At 41.3% G+C, this 19,779-nt stretch overlaps 1 protein-coding gene across 2 annotated transcripts in view; it reads left to right on the top strand.

The window, feature by feature from the left end:
- The window catches only part of si:ch211-210g13.5 (inactive phospholipase C-like protein 2), a 267,948-nt gene that overhangs the window by 215,081 nt on the left and 33,088 nt on the right, over window positions 1-19,779 (top strand). For both annotated transcript variants that reach the window (XR_004565523.1, XM_034189744.1), the window contains exon 4: window positions 3,017-3,092. Coding sequence is in view for 1 of the 2 variants with exons in the window: in XM_034189744.1 (XP_034045635.1) it covers window positions 3,017-3,092 (76 nt within the window). In the remaining variant the exon portion in view is untranslated. The remainder of the gene's footprint in view (window positions 1-3,016; window positions 3,093-19,779) is intronic.

The following is a 19,779-nucleotide window of genomic DNA, read 5'->3' as shown; positions in this document are numbered from 1 at the left end:
ATTTGGACTCTCGACGGTCAGGGGTGCAGTAAATAGAATTCTGTAGCGCTCCGCCAAACATCAACATGGCAGCCTTATTGGCTCCTGTAAGCCAAATCTCCCTGCTCTTCCCCCAGAAGGATCTACAGCCTTGGTGAAGGAATTGCCCCCCCCCCCCCCAACCTGCTGTTGCCTAGCAACATCAGACTTTACACACACACGGACAGAAATTTAACTCATCTGCACACGACGCATGTCTCCCTCCCTCCATCCCTACCCCCCATATCTCTCCACTCCCCCCTCCCTGGCTTCCTCCTTGCTACCTTGAAGGCAGTGCGGTTTTTACTGCTGCAGCCTTCAACCCCCAGGCTGGGCGGCGCGGGCCCCTCCTGCTGCGGCCTTCACCCACTTTGCCTCAATTCGAAAGATGGACTACTTCAAGTTCAGTGCACATAAACAATGTCAAATATATATGTGTTGTCTTTAATTTTGATGTGTGCCATTATTACTGTAAAGAAGTAATAATTGTGGATTAATTGCTGTATCTTGTCTGAGGTAATTGGAGTGTAAACGTAATTGCCCTTTTTTGGGATCAGTAAAGTTGTCTGAAGTCTGAAGTCCTACTGAGTCTGGCAGACAAACGTGCCATCGCCTCGTTGAATGGTTTGTTCCAGCTTTTACCTCATGAAATATTTGTGCCATTGAACTTATAAACATTCATTATTTGTATACCATTCAGACCCCTTCTCTGGTGAACAACTCCAATAAATGGAAATGCAAGTCTGCCAAATAAATCCTATCATTACATTCAATTCATCTCACTCACTCATCACTTATCTTCAACCACTGAGTCCAATTGAGGGTCACTGGGGGCTGGAGCCTATCCCAGCAGCCATGGAGTGTGAGGCGGGGTACAACCTGGACAGGACGCCAGTCTGTCGCAGGGCCTCATATAGACATACGCACACATTCACACCTGCACATACACCTACAGACAATTTAAAGTTTCCAGGCCACCTAACCTGCATGTCTTTCGATGTGGGAGGAAGCCGGATCATCCAGAGAACACGGAGAGAACACGCAAACTCCACACAGAAAAGCCACAGGTGGGAATCGAACCCATGACCTTCTTGCTGTGAGGCAACAGTGCTAACCACTAAGCCACCGTCCTGCCCTCAATTCATCTCTAATGTACAAAATATTTCCAAACAGCCGCTATCATTAAAACTGCAGCAATGCCAAGAAATAGGCTGGACAGGATGAGCTCAGTTTCCAAAAATGAACGGACACTGCAACAAAAAATTCTCTTGAGAATAGGAAATCATAAATGGCACATGCGCACACAGTATGAGCATCCACGTCCTGGCTGCCTGCTAACAGGAGGGTGACACTTTATTAGCTTCGTCCTCAGTGATGCAAAATGCTCCAGCTGCTGCTCCTCACCCTGTGGGGGTGATGTTTGGGCTCAAATTACACAGTGCTGTGCTGTTCAGGTTTAAATTTAGAGGCAAATAAAGAAAGACTGTCTTTGCCTCTCATTGCTTCCCTGCAGAAACAACAGCAAATTGATGTGATGCAGATGATAATGAGTGAGCGGACATACAGAGGATTCTCCAGTCAGCTTACAGAAATCAAGACATAAAGCCTCATAGCCTGAGGCCTCATAGTCATTTAGTCAGTCTATTATTGAAATTAAACATGTACTTGAATGGTCAGGACAGGTCTAGGAGCAGGCACTGGTGCACTTGCATTGCTCCATCCCCCATACTATGAAACTGCCTTGGGTCCAGGATAGAAATGGTCAATGGACTGCATTTATTTAGCGCCATCTGCATCAGAAGGGCCCTTCGTGATTTTTCAGTCTGGCTGGGTTTTGAACTGAGGATCTTCTGGTCTGAAGGCCAACGCTTAACCACTAGACCATCATCTCCCCTTACCAACCACTCAGGCAGACAACCAGCTTCTTAAAAGTAATCATCCATCTGCCAGAGCCAGGTAAAATGCAGTCATCTCCTTGGTTTTCTCCAGTTGTTAAGGTCCTCAACATACATACCCAAACAAACATGTCTCATGGCCAGAATGTCGTAGCTGATATTCCCTCAAATTGCAAGTGATATCCCTCATCAGAGTCTCTATAATCATACATTTGTTGCCAAGGGAGCAAGGATCCTCCAAGAACATCCAGTCATTGTTTTCAGTCACTGGTTAGCATCCAAGTCTCACACCCATACAGACAAAAAAACACCAAAACCCTTAAAAACATGGACCTTCATTCTCCTGGAAAAGGTATCAGGAGTCTGTGATGATCAACAAATACAAGGGGTAATTGAGAGGTTTTGAGGCTGACCCAGAAAAAGTAGGTGCAATTGTGATGTGATGCTTTGGGGAAAAGCCTGAACATTTCTCACCACCACACCCAGTGAGTCAAAACTTCACATATTCTCAAGAAATGTTGGTTTCTCAAAATGCAAAAGATGGACAACAACGCCTTACTTTTTCCTGGGGTCAGGCTCAAAACTTCTCAGTCATCCCTCGTATGTGTTTGTGTGTGTGTGTGTGTGTATATATATATATATACATATATATGTATATATATATATATATATATATATATATATATATATATATATAAAACTAACACCTTAAACACGCTTTTGCATCAACAACAGAAGGAAATATCACGTGTGCATTGTGACAAGTTTAGGTGTATGGTCCAGACAGACAAAGGTAAGAAGGGTAACGTGACACGTGTTGTTATCAACAGAACTAAATCGAATGGAAATATCCATCTGAGAGCGATGACTCTCCTGCCATCTCACTCGTTTAGGCAACGTTTCCAGATCGACTCCACCTCTCCTTAATGGGTTTAGAGCTCAGCCTGAGCTGCTCTGGGGTGCAATTGTGATGTGATGCTTTGGGGAAAAGACCCTGAACTGAGATATAACTTCACAACAGGTGTATAGCTACTTCAAAACTTCAAGACTTACTTACGCCACTGAAATCCAATGCAAAGTAACACTGCTTTCTCCTCTTCTAGATGATCCAAACCAGCAGAACACTGATCGAGTCGGCTGACATGGTCTACTCCAGGCTCACACAAGCACAACGTGCAGGTACGCTGTATTTCGGAATGAGTGGACTGTCTGCAGCACACCACCACCATCTGTCCTGCAAACTTTATCCACTGCAAGGAGACTCAAATATAATGCATCATAATCTGTGTTCTGTATGTTTATCTTAAGTGATGACCATAAACCTCTTCTTACTGCTGTGTTTTATTTAATTTGCAAAAATAAGGCGGTGAGACAAACCAATTTATATTTGTTTTACCGAGAAGATATTTTCTGTTTTGCAGTGGATCCTGTAAGAATCTACAAACATATTAAATGTAGTGTCCTTTCACTGAATATACTGCAACATGTTCCTCTGCTTCACTATTAGTGGTGGTTGTTACTAAATCAGCCCAAGATCAGTGAGTCAGCACCGAGTAGTTCTATCAGTGGGCAGGTAAAAAAAAAGTCAACCATCCACCGAAAATGTGCTGCAGGAGAAAGTGGACATTGAGCAGAGACAGCTTGAAAGGTTTGAATGGGAAGTGATAGGAGGTAGGGTATCAAAATGGAAAGAAAAGTCCAAAATGTTAGAATTTGTATGGTTTGTAAGTGTGCAGGATGAACAGGAGAGAGGAAAATTTACCTTGATGAGATTTAAATTAAAAAAATAAAATACTAGAGCGCCGCGCTTGTAGAGCGCAAACCTCCACCAACACTGGTCTTCAATTCCACAAATTTTTACCTTGGAAAAAATTTCAAGGTCAAAGTCCTGTTATAAGTGACTTTTCATAAGCTAAAATTTAATACAAAATCTAGATCAAAAGGGCTTTTCACTTTTAAAATCAAATATCCGCTAAATACACAATACAGATCAGGACAGGGCCCGGTCCCACTGGCGTTTAGGAGGACTTGCATATGGATTGCGCACAAAATTGGCTTATATTTGCTTAACATCCGCAATATGCGTTAAACATGCTTGTACGAGTTGGCCGATACACGTCCACAATTATCCACAGAGGCACGTTTTTCCGTTGCCAGGATTTTTGAGCTGCACAAAATTTTGGCTGCGGATGACATACTCCATACATACTCTATGCACTGTATATTCGGCGTCATCTGCTGATATCCGCAACTGACGGGGGTTTGCGGCTTGGCAGCGGACTGGGGCAGTGTGTAAAATGGATATTTTGCGTGCCCATCATGTCCACATCATGAACTAAAATAAATTGTAGCAACTGCATACAGATTGGCCACGAATAAAGCGTTTTTATTACATCTGCTTTGCATCTGATTTGCGGTGGATGCAAATCAGATGCGCCGTGTTCACAGCTGGACGCCATTCTTTGTTCTACCGGCTGCCACGTGCTCTGCGCTGGATGCTGCGTATATACACTCAACAAAAATATAAACGCAACACTTTTCGTTTTGCTCCCATTTTGTATGAGATGAACTCAAAGATCTAAAACTTTTTCCACATACACAATATCACCATTTCCCTCAAATATTGTTCACAAACCAGTCTAAATCTGTGATAGTGAGCACTTCTCCTTTGCTGAGATAATCCATCCCACCTCACAGGTGTGCCATATCAAGATGCTGATTAGACACCATGATTAGTGCACAGGTGTGCCTTAGACTGTCCACAATAAAAGGCCACTCTGAAAGGTGCAGTTTTATCACACAGCACAATGCCACAGATGTCGCAAGATTTGAGGGAGCGTGCAATTGGCATGCTGACAGCAGGAGTGTCAACCAGAGCTATTGCTCGTGTATTGAATGTTCATTTCTCTACCATAAGCTGTCTCCAAAGTCGTTTCAGAGAATTTGGCAGTACATCCAACCAGCCTCACAACCACAGACCACGTGTAACCACACCAGCCCAGGATCTCCACATCCAGCATGTTCACCTCCAAGATCGTCTGAGACCAGCCACTCGGACAGCTGCTGAAACAATCGGTTTGCATAACCAAAGAATTTCTGCACAAACTGTCAGAAACCGTCTCTGGGAAGCTCATCTGCATGCTTGTCGTCCTCATCGGGGTCTCGACCTGACTCCAGTTCCTCGTCGTAACCGACTTGAGTGGGCAAATGCTCACATTCGCTGGCGTTTGGCACGTTGGAGAGGTGTTCTCTTCACGGATGATGCAAAGGAGATGTGTTGCACTGCATGAGGCAAATGGTGGCACACCAGATACTGACTGGTATCCCCCCCCCCAATAAAACAAAACTGCACCTTTCAGAGTGGCCTTTTATTGTGGGCAGTCTAAGGCACACCTGTGCACTAATCATGGTGTCTAATCAGCATCTTGATATGGCACACCTGTGAGGTGGGATGGATTATCTCAGCAAAGGAGAAGTGCTCACTATCACAGATTTAGACTGGTTTGTGAACAATATTTGAGGGAAATGGTGATATTGTGTATGTGGAAAAAGTTTTAGATCTTTGAGTTCATCTCATACAAAATGGGAGCAAAACCAAAAGTGTTGCATTTATATTTTTGTTGAGTATAAAATAATTATTTTGTGGCGGAGTAATCATTTTATTCTGCAAATTGGCTGTTGAAAACGGCTATAATCACCTCCTGAATCACAGAGGAAGCTGCAGCTGGGCCATTCGCACACGCGAACGGCTAACAAGCTGCAGAAAGTATTTTGAGCTGTCTAAGCAGGTAATTATTTGACTTGTTTACATTGTCAAGGCTTGATAAAACAGTTGTGTGTTTTTTCCTTCTTGTCTGCAACTGTTACAGTATTTATTCCTGTGTTTATAACAGATTTACCTTCTTGTTATAATCGTTCAGACGAGCTGTGCTCTGATGCGATCCGCTGACATCACCACTCGTCCTGTTCACTGCTTGTTTACACCAGTCAACTTGTCCAAGTCCAGCAGTTGCTCCAGAGGCTGTATTGTTGGTGTGAATAGTGATGCCGAAAGGAGCGAGTGCGCTTCTTTTATGACCGCAATGCAGATGCCGTGCATGCGCAACACGTGCGTGATGCATTCATAATACACCCGTAATACTTCTGTGATAATCGCAATGCGTTGGATCCATTTCCTCACTACGCGCATTATACAACCATGATTGTTCATCATATATTCGCTATATATTATTAATATATCCATAATTCATACTGGGACATTTGTCATTTTTGGCCATTTTTGTTGCGGATGACAACGAACGCCCGTACTTTGTATACTCAATTCATGCGCAATTAATCCTCTCCCCAGTGGGACTTAGTCTGTTCATTAAGAGTGCAAGTTTGCACCTCATTGTCACAAAGAAGAGTGATTGAGGCACTTCTGACCAAGATATAATGTAAAATATAGATCAAATGGGCTTTTCAATATTATATTCAGATGTCCACAAAATCCACAATCTGGATCAGATCCAGATCAAACTTTGTCAGGTGATAGTGAGTGCCAGTCTGCACCTCACTTTCAAATGTGAGGTGCATTTTGCAGCATGTAAGATATAATGTAAAATATACATATGCAAATGGGGTTTTCAATGTTAAATTTAAATGGGCACAAAATCTGTAATCTGGATCAATCTTTGTCAGTCAATAAAGGATACCATCCCACATAATGCTCTCACATATGAAAGAAATTTGATCTTTTTTAACAGAGTTCTGAATTTTTTTTAATTTGTTCAATGTTGAAGATAGGGATTGTTCCAATTTTCCAAGATTTATCCTGGCTTTACTCTTTGACCCATGACCTTGAAAATTCAATCAGCTCTTGAAGATTCAAGATTCAAACAACTTTATTCATCCCTAAAAGGACAATTCATGCAATACAGCAATTAATCCACAATTATTACTAGTTGAACGTGATAATGGCATACATCAGAATTAAAACACCGCACATATAAATTTGATTATGTACGTTAAACTTTAAGACAGTCCGTCATCCGAATTGAGGTAATCTGAGTGTGGGGGGAGCTGCAGCAGTCTCCCACGCAGCCACGAACTTTGGGGGAGTGGCAGAGCGGAGGCCTGGGGGGGTGGGTAGGGTCAGAGACAAAGGGCGGGTGGCAGAAATCTTGGTAGAGGAGGCGTGCATCATGCAGATGAGTTTATATCGGTTACTGTGTGTGTGTGCATAATGTCTAGAGTTACCTTGACAACTTTAGGGGAGGCAGAAAGATAAGAGGGGGAGCTGAATGGTTCACCAAGGCCATAGAGATTCTTCTGGAGGAAAACAAATGGGGCATTTTGACCTTCGGTGGCTGATAAGCCTGCCATATTTATGGTTAAGCAGAGAAACACAGAAATTCCATTTAAGGCTCCTCTGCCTGAACAAATCCAATTTATGAATATTCCCTGGTCTCCAATATCTTCCTTTGCAAGGCAGACAGTTGCTGTGAGATGTTTTACAACTTGCGTCTGAGTTCAAGGGTTAACGCAGTCTGAGATTGTACCACTTTGCCCACCTCATTAACAGGTCAGGTGAGGGGTCGTGGTTCTGGTAGCAGCCGTCTTGCCAATTCTCCGGTAGGTCAGGGCAGCACATAAACCAATAAGTACCAGCCCTCTTACTATAAAACCAAATAAAAAATAAATCTTTAACATCCTCCACAGAGAGTGGAGCCAAGCACGTGACGCGCCACTTCTCCCAGGTGTTGAGAACATAGCCTGCAGGGTAGCTTCCATCTGGGCACCCAGGGTCACCCGGCCCTGATTTCCTTGTTGAAAAAATGGTGTCAATAGCATTCAGAGACCAGCTGATCAATACCATGGTTATTCCAATATAGTTTGAAGAATTCACAGTCTGGTGAAGTAGGGACTTTGAAGGTTGGGGCAGAGATAGAGAAACACAGAGAGGAGAGAAGAGGAGGAGATGCGACCACCCTCGCTGAAGTCCCAGCTCAAAGTCCCTATCAGGATATGAATCTTCAGTAAAAATTTAATAACTATATATGAAACATTGTGGGCTCCAGGCTGCTCACAAACAGACAAACAGGAGCATGAACATAACCTCCTCCAACTTCGTTGGCGGAGATAAAATGGAGCCCGTATGAAGACTGACGTGTTCATTTTGTATTGTTATAGCTCACTCTCTAAATCAATAAAGAAGCAACTGTGTCAAAAACAGCAGATGGGCCATAAAACTATGAAATGAGTGTTACAGATTATAGCCTCTCTGGTTTAGATGACAAGGCATTTGTCATTTCTGTGTTTCTGTCGTGTGTTTCACATGTTTAGGAACAGGCAGTATACTGGTAAAGCTGGCTCACTGGCACATGCCCTTCCAATGTCCAAGTCCAAGTAGCCAAATTAAGCCTTCTGTGTTCTGTTTTTGTACCCAGAGTCACTCAGAGGCAGGCATATGCTGCGCTCCCCTCTCATCACAACAAGCTGATAATCAGGCTGTGCAGTTACCCAGGGAGGTGGTTTGAATACTGGGACTTCAGTGACATAACTGTCCCCTGGCTGCGGTGCTCCGGAGCACAGAGCTGGGAGCTTCTTGTGATGACAGCGTAGCTAAGCAGAGCTTAAACCCAGCACGGCTGCACTCTCTGCAGCTGGATAGCACAGGGTGATCACTTACTTTCAGTGTCAGGTGAAATTTGTCTTTCCCAAATGCTTGGTGTTCAGGAATGATGAAATTCAACTCTGTTTTTTAGCTACACACGCAGTTTTTTTTTTGTTTTTGTTTTTTTCAGATATACAGTTACCCTTCAAAGAGCTTTATGTACCCAGATGTGCAACATTTTCCACATGTAATCCTTCTAATGCAGTTCAAGTGAAAAGTTGAAAACACCCAAATTTGATGTTGCCAGGTTTCACACGTGTAGTGTTTCTGTAAGAACGATAGGGGCCAGAGAGCACCAGCCCTGCAGGGCCTCAGCTGTATGTCAAACACCATGATTTCCCCACTGAACCCTCACCTCCCCTGCTGCAAGCACAGACAGGCCTCCAGCCAAACCTCTGCTGTTCACGAACGTGCTCCAAACGGACGTCTGTTCACATCTGTTCATTCACCCTCCCAGATACTTGTCGTATTTATAGCAGGATAGTAACCACAAAAGGTAAAAGATTCTTGAATATTGAAAAAGAAACAAGCCAAGAACAAACCAAGAAAACCAAGTTATGTAGGTTTTTATTTCAACAAGAGCTCTTGCACTGTAACTTATTAACTATATAACAATTCCAACCTTAGATCATATCGAGCAAAAAAGGAAAAGTTCTTCTGCCAAGCACAATAATCCGGTGCAACCAGGTCAGGACAAACTTGAAGAGAAAGGGAACTGGCGCTTTTGTGTTTGCCACCTTAATAAATAATTTTGCAGACTTCTGTTTGCATCGACGTTTCTTTTTCTCTTAGATGATATCATTTGGAATTTAAAATATTTCAGAATAACGGCCCAGATGAGTTCCAGTCACAAAATTACCCACAGGAAAAGAAAATGGTTCATTTATTTCTCCAAGACAACTATGAGGTTTGTGTGAAACCAAAATGAGACTATGGCTTTTTTTTTTTTCTGCCATTTTTCACTTTTGTTTTTAGAACAAAAAGACTATGGCTTTTTTTTCTGCCATTTTTCACTTTTGTTTTTAGAACAAAAAGACAGCAACAACAAAATTTTAACTAAAATGTGGCTGAAGGGGGAATCTGACTTTTGTCTCTCCAGCTGTAGAAAAGCAAACTTTAAGAAATAAAATTTTTCTCTATGTTGTTTAATTCCATCTTAAGATGTTTCCACAACTGCTTTTTGCAATTTTGTTTCAGTGCTGTATTTCCTCACAGTAACACTATTTATTTACATGTGCGCATAACTTGAAACACAGAATACACCAGGATAGTTCAAATATGAAGTCAACATTTTGCTTCTTGGAGTGTTGCCGGGATGTCCGTCAAAAACACAGTGATGTAGGTATATTGGCTTCTTACTCTTTTCCACAAAACAAAGTCAAAATCTACTTCAGAATTTAGACAAAATGTACAAAATAAAATGTCACATATACTTTATTATTAAATTTACTTGATCATTGACAGATATATGTAAATAGCTCACAAACATGACAAACCATATTCATATGGTGCCATATTCATATGGCACTTTTAGGATTAGTTTTATCATTTCAAGAGTTTCTGAATTAAGTGGATTTGTGTGTTTTGTGTTGCGCCCACATTTAGCCAAATACCTCTCTTTCTAAGTCTTATCTCCTGAAAAAGTGATATTTGAAATACCCTATCGCAGAATATGCAATGCAACTGTTGCTTTTGATGCATTATCCTTTATTTTGAAATGCAAAAAATACATAATGTGTCACGATCACATTCTGTCAATTCCACTGGTGCTTTTATTTTGGTGTTTGCTGTCGTGGTTATTTTCCACAGCTTTCTTCTGTTTCATGTGCACTCCATTTCCTGTTCATGTGCATGCCTGGTTCCTTGTCGATTGTGTTTCACATTGTGTAACCTCCATGTTCCCACCACTCTAGTGCCAGAGCAGCTTGTTCCATTCAGGTCTTCTGGCGTTGTGTTCCTTGTGAGTGTTTCCTGTTGCTAACTGTTGCAGTTAATTAGAGTTTCCTGCACTTGCCTGCCCTTATTGGACTGTTTGAGGATCCTCTGTATGTTGGGGCTCTGTCTATGCCTGTGGACTATCTTCCTGGTTTGCCCCTCATGGATGCTGTTGCCATGTGAACTGCCTTTTCTGTGCTTGCACCCATCGACCAACAATAGAGACTGTGCTGCATGTCTATCTGTATTCTCTGCTATGGCGTTACCAATCGTACTTAATCCTTTACAAAATGCTGATTAATGCACATAGCAGGACTCACAACAATCAAATTCATTTGAAACACAACAGACCTGCCAGAATTTGTCTAAATGAAAAATGGAAATTAATTTTTCACTACTTATGGGGGAGGTGTTTCATGCTGAAGTCAGCATACAAATATTAATTAATATGCATAAATTAATCAAAGCTTAACAAAGGATCATAGCACAGTGAAGGACTTTTATTGTATATGTATTGAAAGCGGTTAACAGGTTGAGCAAATTCTGTAAACATGAATGATTTCACTTAAAAAAAAATCAAAGCTCGTGTCTCTATTATGATGGTTGATAATGGAAGAATTTAGTTTTAGATGTAGTTGCCAGAGCAGTTACAGTGAGACTAGTTTGTTGTGTACATGGTCAGAAGCAGCACTCACTCAAAAGCAGACCGTCACGGCAATGATTTGTCACGATGTCACAGTGAACAATGTACCTGGAGAAGGCTGCACCTGCGGAGGCTGGAGAGGTGTGCAGAGAATGGGACAAATGATGAGAGAGAGTCAGATCAGCAAAGGTTTTGCGCAGAGTGCATTGCTTGCTTTTGTTTCCTTTTATATGTTGTTTTTGGACAATGAACTGCACCTTTGTGTGGGCATCCAGAATTGCTTTTTTTTTTAATCCAAAATAAAACTTTAAAAGAGGACTCTTCCAGCGGTGCGGGTTGATTGTGATTCATGAGTGGGCATAAGAGCTCACATCTTCATCACCACCTGCTCTGCAAAACTATCTGGAACTACGTGGGCCTGCTCTGATGTGTTCTGATACACAGAGCTGCTTATTATTACCCATATAGGCTCGTTTTTATACTTAAGGGACAACTAGTCTTACGTTGAAAGTCAGTGTATAAAACTGCTAGAGCCAGATGTCAATTTGCACACACATTATCTAGAGGTATTTCTGGCTTAATAACTGCTGCAGCCACTTTATACCATTTATAGCAGCAAATAAAGGGCATTTTAACTGTAATGAAAAATTATTTTCAGTAATGTAGTGCTGTTACTGTACAACTACATCCACTGTGCAGTTTACCTTTACTGAGTATACTGAAAGGTACATAAGTACTTGACAGTGATAGTTTTTGAGCATGTCCTGAACTTCATTTACTTCATTCATTCAGAAATACAAATAATATGATATTGTATTGTCAATCTCAAAAACTACATGAGCATATAAAATGAAGGCTAGTGAGGGAAGCCACCAAGACACCAACATTGGTAAAGTCTACATGAGATATCAGTCATTGAGTTGCGCTGTTTCCCAGCTTAAGTGAGCCACATGCACTGTGAACTGAGTAGAGCAGCTCCGCACCCTCGAGTGGACCTCATTCACTTCCACGGAGGAAATGCAGTTTTTGGTACAACATGTGCCAAATATGTCTGATATAAATATCCTTTAATATAATATGAGCTCCACTTTGTTGCAAATTATATTTCAAAGAACAAAACACAGTTTTGGTATTCAGCCAACATACTTGTAATTTTTCCCTTCGCTCCACTGGATTGTACTTGGTGCCTCTTGGCCGCGGGGTGTTCTGTGCACTGTGCTTATTTTGCACAGAGGACAGCATAAGATGTTGAAATCCATGTCACAGAATACACACACACATATACACATTCACAAAATTAAAAAAAAAATCATCCAGTTATGATGTTTTTATAGATTTTCAAGTACTTGACAGATGCATTTTTATGCTCATCACTGCTTCCATTAGTTAAGAGTTTAAATCTGCTCAACTAATCTGCCTCCTGGGTTAGTGCACTAATTAGTTTATCTTGCAAATGTGTGCTCCTCTGCTCAGCAAGCTCTTTGTCCCTTCCGCCTGTTTCCTGTCGTCTCAGGTTGCTGTAGCTGCCTGCTCATGTGTGAAACAGACTGAGCTGTGTAGCTCTCAGGGATGCAGGCTTCTTCCACAAGTGCTGCAGATTTTACTTTTAATACACTGACATTTCTTAATGAGTGGAATTTTGGAGTTTTGTCACTTATGGTGCAGGAAAGGGACAACTTTTGTATTGATTGGTACTGATGTGACCTTTATCACGATGACTGTGATGTTGAGACGGTTAAAGAGATTTAACTGGAGCTAAAAATGATACTGTTACAGGTGCAGGAGTGTATAAAGTGGCTTATGCCCATGTTACACTTAACCTTAAGGCTGCATCCCAATACTTATACCATCATATATGGGAGACAAAATGCAGTACACACAGTCTCTAATAAGTGGGAATAGTTGGTATGTATTTAGTAGGAGGTGAATGGTACCCAGATGATCTACTACCTCCACAGTGTGCAGTCAGACTAGGCTATGCTATGCCATGATGCAGTTGGAGCTGGGTAACTGACAAAGATGAACTTCCCCAGAAAACTCAAAGAAGTAGTGGACATTATACATGAAAATGGAAGCAGCACCAAGGGGCCGGAGTACTGTCTAACCCCAAATTTAGACAAAAAGTTGGGACCAAAATGGAAAAATGAGGAGCTGGGATATCCTTAAATTGACTTCTGTTACATTGCAAACCAAGATGAACCCAAGATATTTCATGTTTGTGTGGTCAGCTTCGTTTGCTTTGTTAAAATACATCCAGTCCTGCATTTAAAGCTTGTAACACATTCCAAAAAATAAAAAATAAATTGCATGAGGGTAATTTAGGGCTACCAAGTGGTTAGTGCACTTGGTTTCAGTGTGAAATGTTACCAGTTCAAATCCCACCCCTGCCACTTTTCTCCATATAATGTGGAGTTGCATCAGGAAGGCATCCAACATAAAACCTGTGCCAATACAACATTGCAGATCCATGTCAGATTTGCTGCGGCGACCCCAAGTGCAAACAAGGTAGCAGCTGAAGGGACTTACTCTTGAGGTTAAAAATTGGTTGTTGTTTGACTTTTGGCTGGCTCCAATTGTTCAGGATTACCACAGCACCACACTGGGATTTGGCACAGGTTTTACACTGGATGCGCTTCCTGTTTCAACACTAATATTTCATGGCAAAAGACACACAGTCCGTGATCTTCCAAAGTGGTCTCCCAGCGAAGCAACTAATCAGGATCTCCTCTGCTTCACTTCTGTGAGCTAACAGGCTGTGCTTAAGATTTGGTACTAAATTTAAGGTATACCACTATGAGTACACCTGATCCTGTCAGATCTCAAACGTAAAGCAGAGTAGGTGTTGATTAGTATTTGGCTGGGAGCAATGAGCAGGTTTCTCCATGTACAACTGGAGCCAGAGTGGCATCTGGTGTAAAACCTGTGCCAATTTCTATGTGGATCTATAACTATCTTGTATAAGCCATCACAGTGGCAACTATATCACATGGTTGCCATGACAACCAGGTATATAATGTGTGTAATATCGTCTGATGACGAGTTAGTACATTACAGTGTATGAGGCCCTGACATATCATCCGTTTTGTTCTCCGTTTTGTTCTAACACGCTGTCTCTTTCCATCACATTTATCCTTTTCCAGATCATTATAAGGATTCTCAATGACCTCATGAGCAGAAAAAAACATGTATGACACTGGGATGAACTCTGGGATTCACGCTAACACAGTGCTACATCTTTTTAATGGCTACAACAGCACACATTGAACTGCTTCGACAGACTGGAAAGCATTGAATGCACCCTTCAGAATCTCATAAACCATGTGATTATGTGCGAGACTGACATTGACAATAGCAGCGGTTCAAAGACACGGACAAGTAGAGAGCAGAGCCATAAGGAAAGAGAGACAGTGAATTTGCATGGAATTGAAGGTTTTGTCCCTGTGATCATTCTGGAAGCTAAGGGTATCATTTTGGTGTAATGTCTGTGTGAAAAGGGGCAAAGGGAGCTATTAGAATACAGGCTGTCAGGAAACGGAACATCGGCTCGGGTTGTGTGTGTGTGTGTGTGTGTGTGTTCTATTCATACTTGATTGAACACATTTGATCGGACCTGACACTTGTGCCCTGTCTTTAAAAATGTGCTCTGCTCATCAGCTTAATGGTGTTGAAGCAAAGCCATAATCACAATGACATGCACAGCCATCATCTGGAATGAATGACCTGATGTAACCTCTTATCTCCTGATCTGCCTCTTACTTGAAGTTGGAGCAACACAAAGTGGTCGGCATTTTTGCAGATGCATCAGTCTTAATAGAACCTGTGGCGTGGGATAGTGTTGAGTTTCTTATTTCCCAGCAGCGCCTCCTCTCTTGGCTTCTTCTGTTCAGTTTATGTCCACTCATTATTGCACCTAATCAGTTTAATTTGGGCAGTGAAGTTGATGTGTTGATGAGGCTGGAAAGGTGGTGGATGGTCCCCCTGAGCATTACTGATGATTCACCATCACACAATGGGAAGTACGCTGGCACTTCCAGACAAATCCGCTCCATTGGAGCGATCACTCGTGTTCACTCTCCGATTTGACTGATATAGTTAATTCTGTTAGGTTTGTTAGCCACGCAGAGGGCTTGATCTAAAGGGGTTTTGCTTCGTCACACCCAGGTATGTTTGAAACGTAACACCATATTACAGTGCAGGCAGCAAGCAGCATTTTGTTAATAATCACAGCCTTGAATTTCGCCCTGCCTCGTTTAGGGCCCGTTGTCTGAGCACAGTTTGAAAAACAATAAATGGCCCGTGTTTTAATCACAGAATATGAATAGAATAGAAACTTTGTCATTGCACATGTATTCAGTGCAAATTGTCCCTCTACCCTTTAAATCCCATCCTAATTACAGTTGACACCAATCCAAACCACTAGGAGCAGTGGGCAGCCACAGTCCAGCGCCCAGGGACCAACTCCAGATGTAAACGCTGCCTTGGTCAGTGGCAGAGAATGGAGCAGACCCTAAATAAGTGCGTTTTTGATTGTGGAAGGAAACCCTCCAGACATGAGGAGAACATGCAAACTCCACACAGAAAGGCGGGGAATCGATCCCATGACCTTCTTGCTGTGAGGCACCAGTGCTAACCACTAATCCACTGTGCCGCCCATACAGTGCCCACTTTCCTCGAATCCCCGAGTGTCAGTGCTGAACTTCATTTTATATCTCTGTTACTGGGCACGTCCAGGCAGCTCTGTCCGGTACACGCGAGGGGTTTTTAATGGAAATACATTACGATGGGGCGGGACGATTTGTCTGATGTGAGCGAAAATCCATTATACAAAATCTGGGACTGGATATATGGTGTTTATTACATGGAAAACCTTGGAACTATGGAAAACATGGAAAGCAGTGGGACTTTTGCTTTTGTCCGGTGAGTGCGAATATCTAGTTTATACGATGACGGTTTAGGTAAGTTTTACTGTATATCAGTGTGTCTGTGCGGAACTGTGTGTGTGTGTGTGTGTGTGTGTGTGTGTGTGTGTGTGTGTGTGTGTGTGTGTGTGTGTGTGTGTGTGTGTGTGTGTGTTCCGCTAATCCGCTAACCACTAATTATCAATGCTAACTTTTTTGTTAGTAAATTAGCTTTTCAGCTAATTAGTTTAGTTCCGATAACTTTTAAACCGCTAACTTTTTTACATAGTAACAGTGAAAAACCTTTATAAACCCCGTTGGCTCCTGTCTGCTATGTATTTTGCAGCAGTGAGGCAGCTAAGAGGAGCTGAGCTCAACTCTACTCCAGCAGAAGGGGCCTGGCCACCAAGCTACTACAAAAAAACCCCAAAAGTCATCACCCTTTACAGCATACAGCGGTCCAGCTGTGAGGCCGAATTCCTCAAAAGGAAAGCAGGGTTGAGTTATGGTTTTGATTTATAAACCAAATTAATCCGGATAGTTTAAGTACATTAATGTCAACTCTGTCATTTGTACAAAGTGAAAATATAGCACATATCTTTTAATTTTAAAATAATGCACTAATTCTGAAGTTTTGAACATTAACACACACAGATGCCAAACTGCATTATGGGTACACTGAGTCTGCAATCACTGACTGGTTGATTCATTTAACCAACACAAAACTTAAAGAGCGTGTTGGTTTTTACAAATAAATGTGTATTTGTAAAATATGTCATTTATTTGTTAAAAAAGGCATTTGCAAAACTGAAAATTCTGTTTAAGTTACGATTCAGCCAGGCAGCAACAACCATGTGATATAACCAGGTGTCACTCATACTGCCATCTACTGGACACCAGTTGATGGCAGTGTTCTATGCATTTTGACCCATCTACTGGATGGCATATTACATACTGGCATATTATGCTACTATGCTTTTTACTTTTTACTCTTTTACTATGCTTTTTAATCTTTTAATTCATGTTATTTTGTTTTCTGAATTGTTTTGTGTGACGCACCTTGAGGTGACTCTGTTGTGATTTGGCGCTATATAAAGTGAATAAATTGAATTGAAATTGAGGCTCACTTTACCCATAATGCCGTTTGGCATCTGTGTGTGTTAATGATCAAAACTTCAGAATTAGTGCATTGTTTTAAAATTAAAAGATATGTGTTATATTTTGACTTTGTACAAATGACAGACTTGACATTAATGTAGCTAAACTATCCAGATTAATTTGGTTTATAAATCAAAACCATAAGTCAAACCTGCTTTCCTTTTGAGGACTTTGGCTTCACGGCTGAACCACTGTATCCTGTGAATGGAAATGACGATTCCTTACAGCAGTGGGCAGGGCACGCAAACAGTGAATTGCTGGTTCGTTGGTTGTGTTGGGTTTGTCGTCTTTGATTCTAATCAGAAGCATTGGCGTTGTCTGAACTCAAAACAGTCCTGTCATTAGTTGAGTGTACCAGAGACAGTGCTGAAAGTAATCGGTTACTGGTTAGCTGTAGCTTCCACTAAATTTTTTAGGGGTTTATCAGTTTAGCATTATAAAAGTTAACTTTTCACTTAGCTGATTAGCTAACTTTTTTGGTTAGCTGTGCCCACCACTGTGTGTGTGTGTGTGTGTGTATGTTATATGTGTGTATATATATATATATATATATATATATATATATATATATATATATATATATATATATATATAAATATGTGTGTGTGTGTGTGTATGTATGTATGTATATGTGTGTCTGTGTGTGTGCGTGTGTAGTAGGGATCGACCAAATATCGGCCTGTCCTATTATCAGTGCTGATAATTGGGCGACCCCTAATTTTTTGTGTAAAAATCAGTTTGGATATAGTGGACATTTTGTGCTAAAACAGGGACAGCAATAACTCAAGGTTTTGTTTTCTTTTCTTTTCTTTTTCTGTAGCTACAGTTTACATAATTCACAGCAGTTTAACCTGAAAGGTGTTTGTCTTGCACTGGACTCAAACTCATGACTTTTAGTATGAGAGGCTGATGCTTTTGCAAGGAGGCTAATATCCAATGCTATCTGTCACTCATATCACAAAAGTAAATCCAGGGAGCAAATGTGTGATCCTGAGAATAACATTTTGAAAATGCATAATTTGAATTAAAATTCACCTTTTATTTGAACATATGGAGAATATCTAAACTCAAGGTTGCTTAGTACAAAATAAATGACTCCTTTATATATCTGAGCAAAAGCAATACACCTTTACTTTTGGACAGTTTTTCCTCATTGGAAATTACTCAGAAATACCCATGGGTTATCAAGGATTAATAACAATTTAATGAAGTCTGGTCACTTCTGTTGGCACATGGAAAAAATTCAAATGACCCCTTTAAAGGAAAAAAAGCAGTGTAGCCTTGTGACTTGTATTCACATATTGAATGCTTTGAGTACAAATATTCTTTTCAGAATGTTTTACTTTTCAAGACTTGCAGCTGTCTGAAAAGGTATCGCACCCCAGTATATCAGGAGAAAGGAAACGCATCAGAGGACTGATGCATCATGCACTGTGTGGTCTACACACCATGACATACAGTAGTGTTCAGAATAATAGTAGTGCTATGTGACTAAAAAGATTATTCCAGGTTTTGAGTATATTTCTTATTGTTACATGGGAAACAAGGTACCAGTAGATTCAGTAGATTCTCACAAATCCAACAAGACCAAGCATTCATGATATGCACACTCTTAAGGCTATGAAATTGGGCTATTAGTAAAGAAAAGGGGGTGTTCACAATAATAGTAGCATCTGCTGTTGATGCTACAAACTCAAAACTATTATGTTCAAACTGCTTTTTTTTTAGCAATCCTGTGAATCACTAAACTAGTATTTAGTTGTATAACCACAGTTTTTCATGATTTCTTCACATCTGCGAGGCATTAATTTTGTTGGTTTGGAACCATGATTTTGTCCGTTTACTAGTGTGCTTGGGGTCATTGTCTTGTTGAAACACCCATTTCAAGGGCATGTCCTCTTCAGCATAAGGCAACATGACCTCTTCAAGTATTTTGACATATCCAAACTGATCCATGATACCTGGTATGCGATATATAGGCCCAACACCATAGTAGGAGAAACATGCCCATATCATGATGCTTGCACCACCATGCATCACTGTCTTCACTGTGAACTGTGTCTTGAATTCAGAGTTTGGGGGTCGTCTCACAAACTGTCTGCGGCCCTTGGACCCAAAAAGAACAATTTTACTCTCATCAGTCCACAAAATATTCCTCCATTTCTCTTTGGGCCAGTTGATGTGTTCTTTGGCAAATTGTAACCTCTTCTGCACGTCTTTTATTTAACAGAGGGACTTTGCAGGGGATTCTTGCAAATAAATTAGCTTCACACAGGCGTCTTCTAACTGTCACAGCACTTACAGGTAACTCCAGACTGTCTTTGATCGTCCTGGAGCTGATCAATGGGTGAGCCTTTGCCATTCTGGTTATTCTTCTATCCATTTTGATGGTTGTTTTTGTTGTGTGGGCCGCTGAAGAGGAGGTACTGCTGGCCCACCACCACCAGATGGCGCCCTGCTTGGAGTGCAGGCTCCAAGCACGAGAGGGCGTCAGACCTACTGGGAGTGACAGCTGTCACACATCATCAACACCAGCTGTCACTCATCAACCACATCCTCCATAAAAGCCGGACTGCA

This window comes from Thalassophryne amazonica, chromosome 16, assembly GCF_902500255.1.
Source record: "Thalassophryne amazonica chromosome 16, fThaAma1.1, whole genome shotgun sequence".
In the NCBI taxonomy this organism is placed as follows: domain Eukaryota; kingdom Metazoa; phylum Chordata; class Actinopteri; order Batrachoidiformes; family Batrachoididae; genus Thalassophryne; species Thalassophryne amazonica.
Note: the sequence above shows the minus strand (reverse complement) of the source record. Positions and strands in the feature narration are given on the sequence as shown.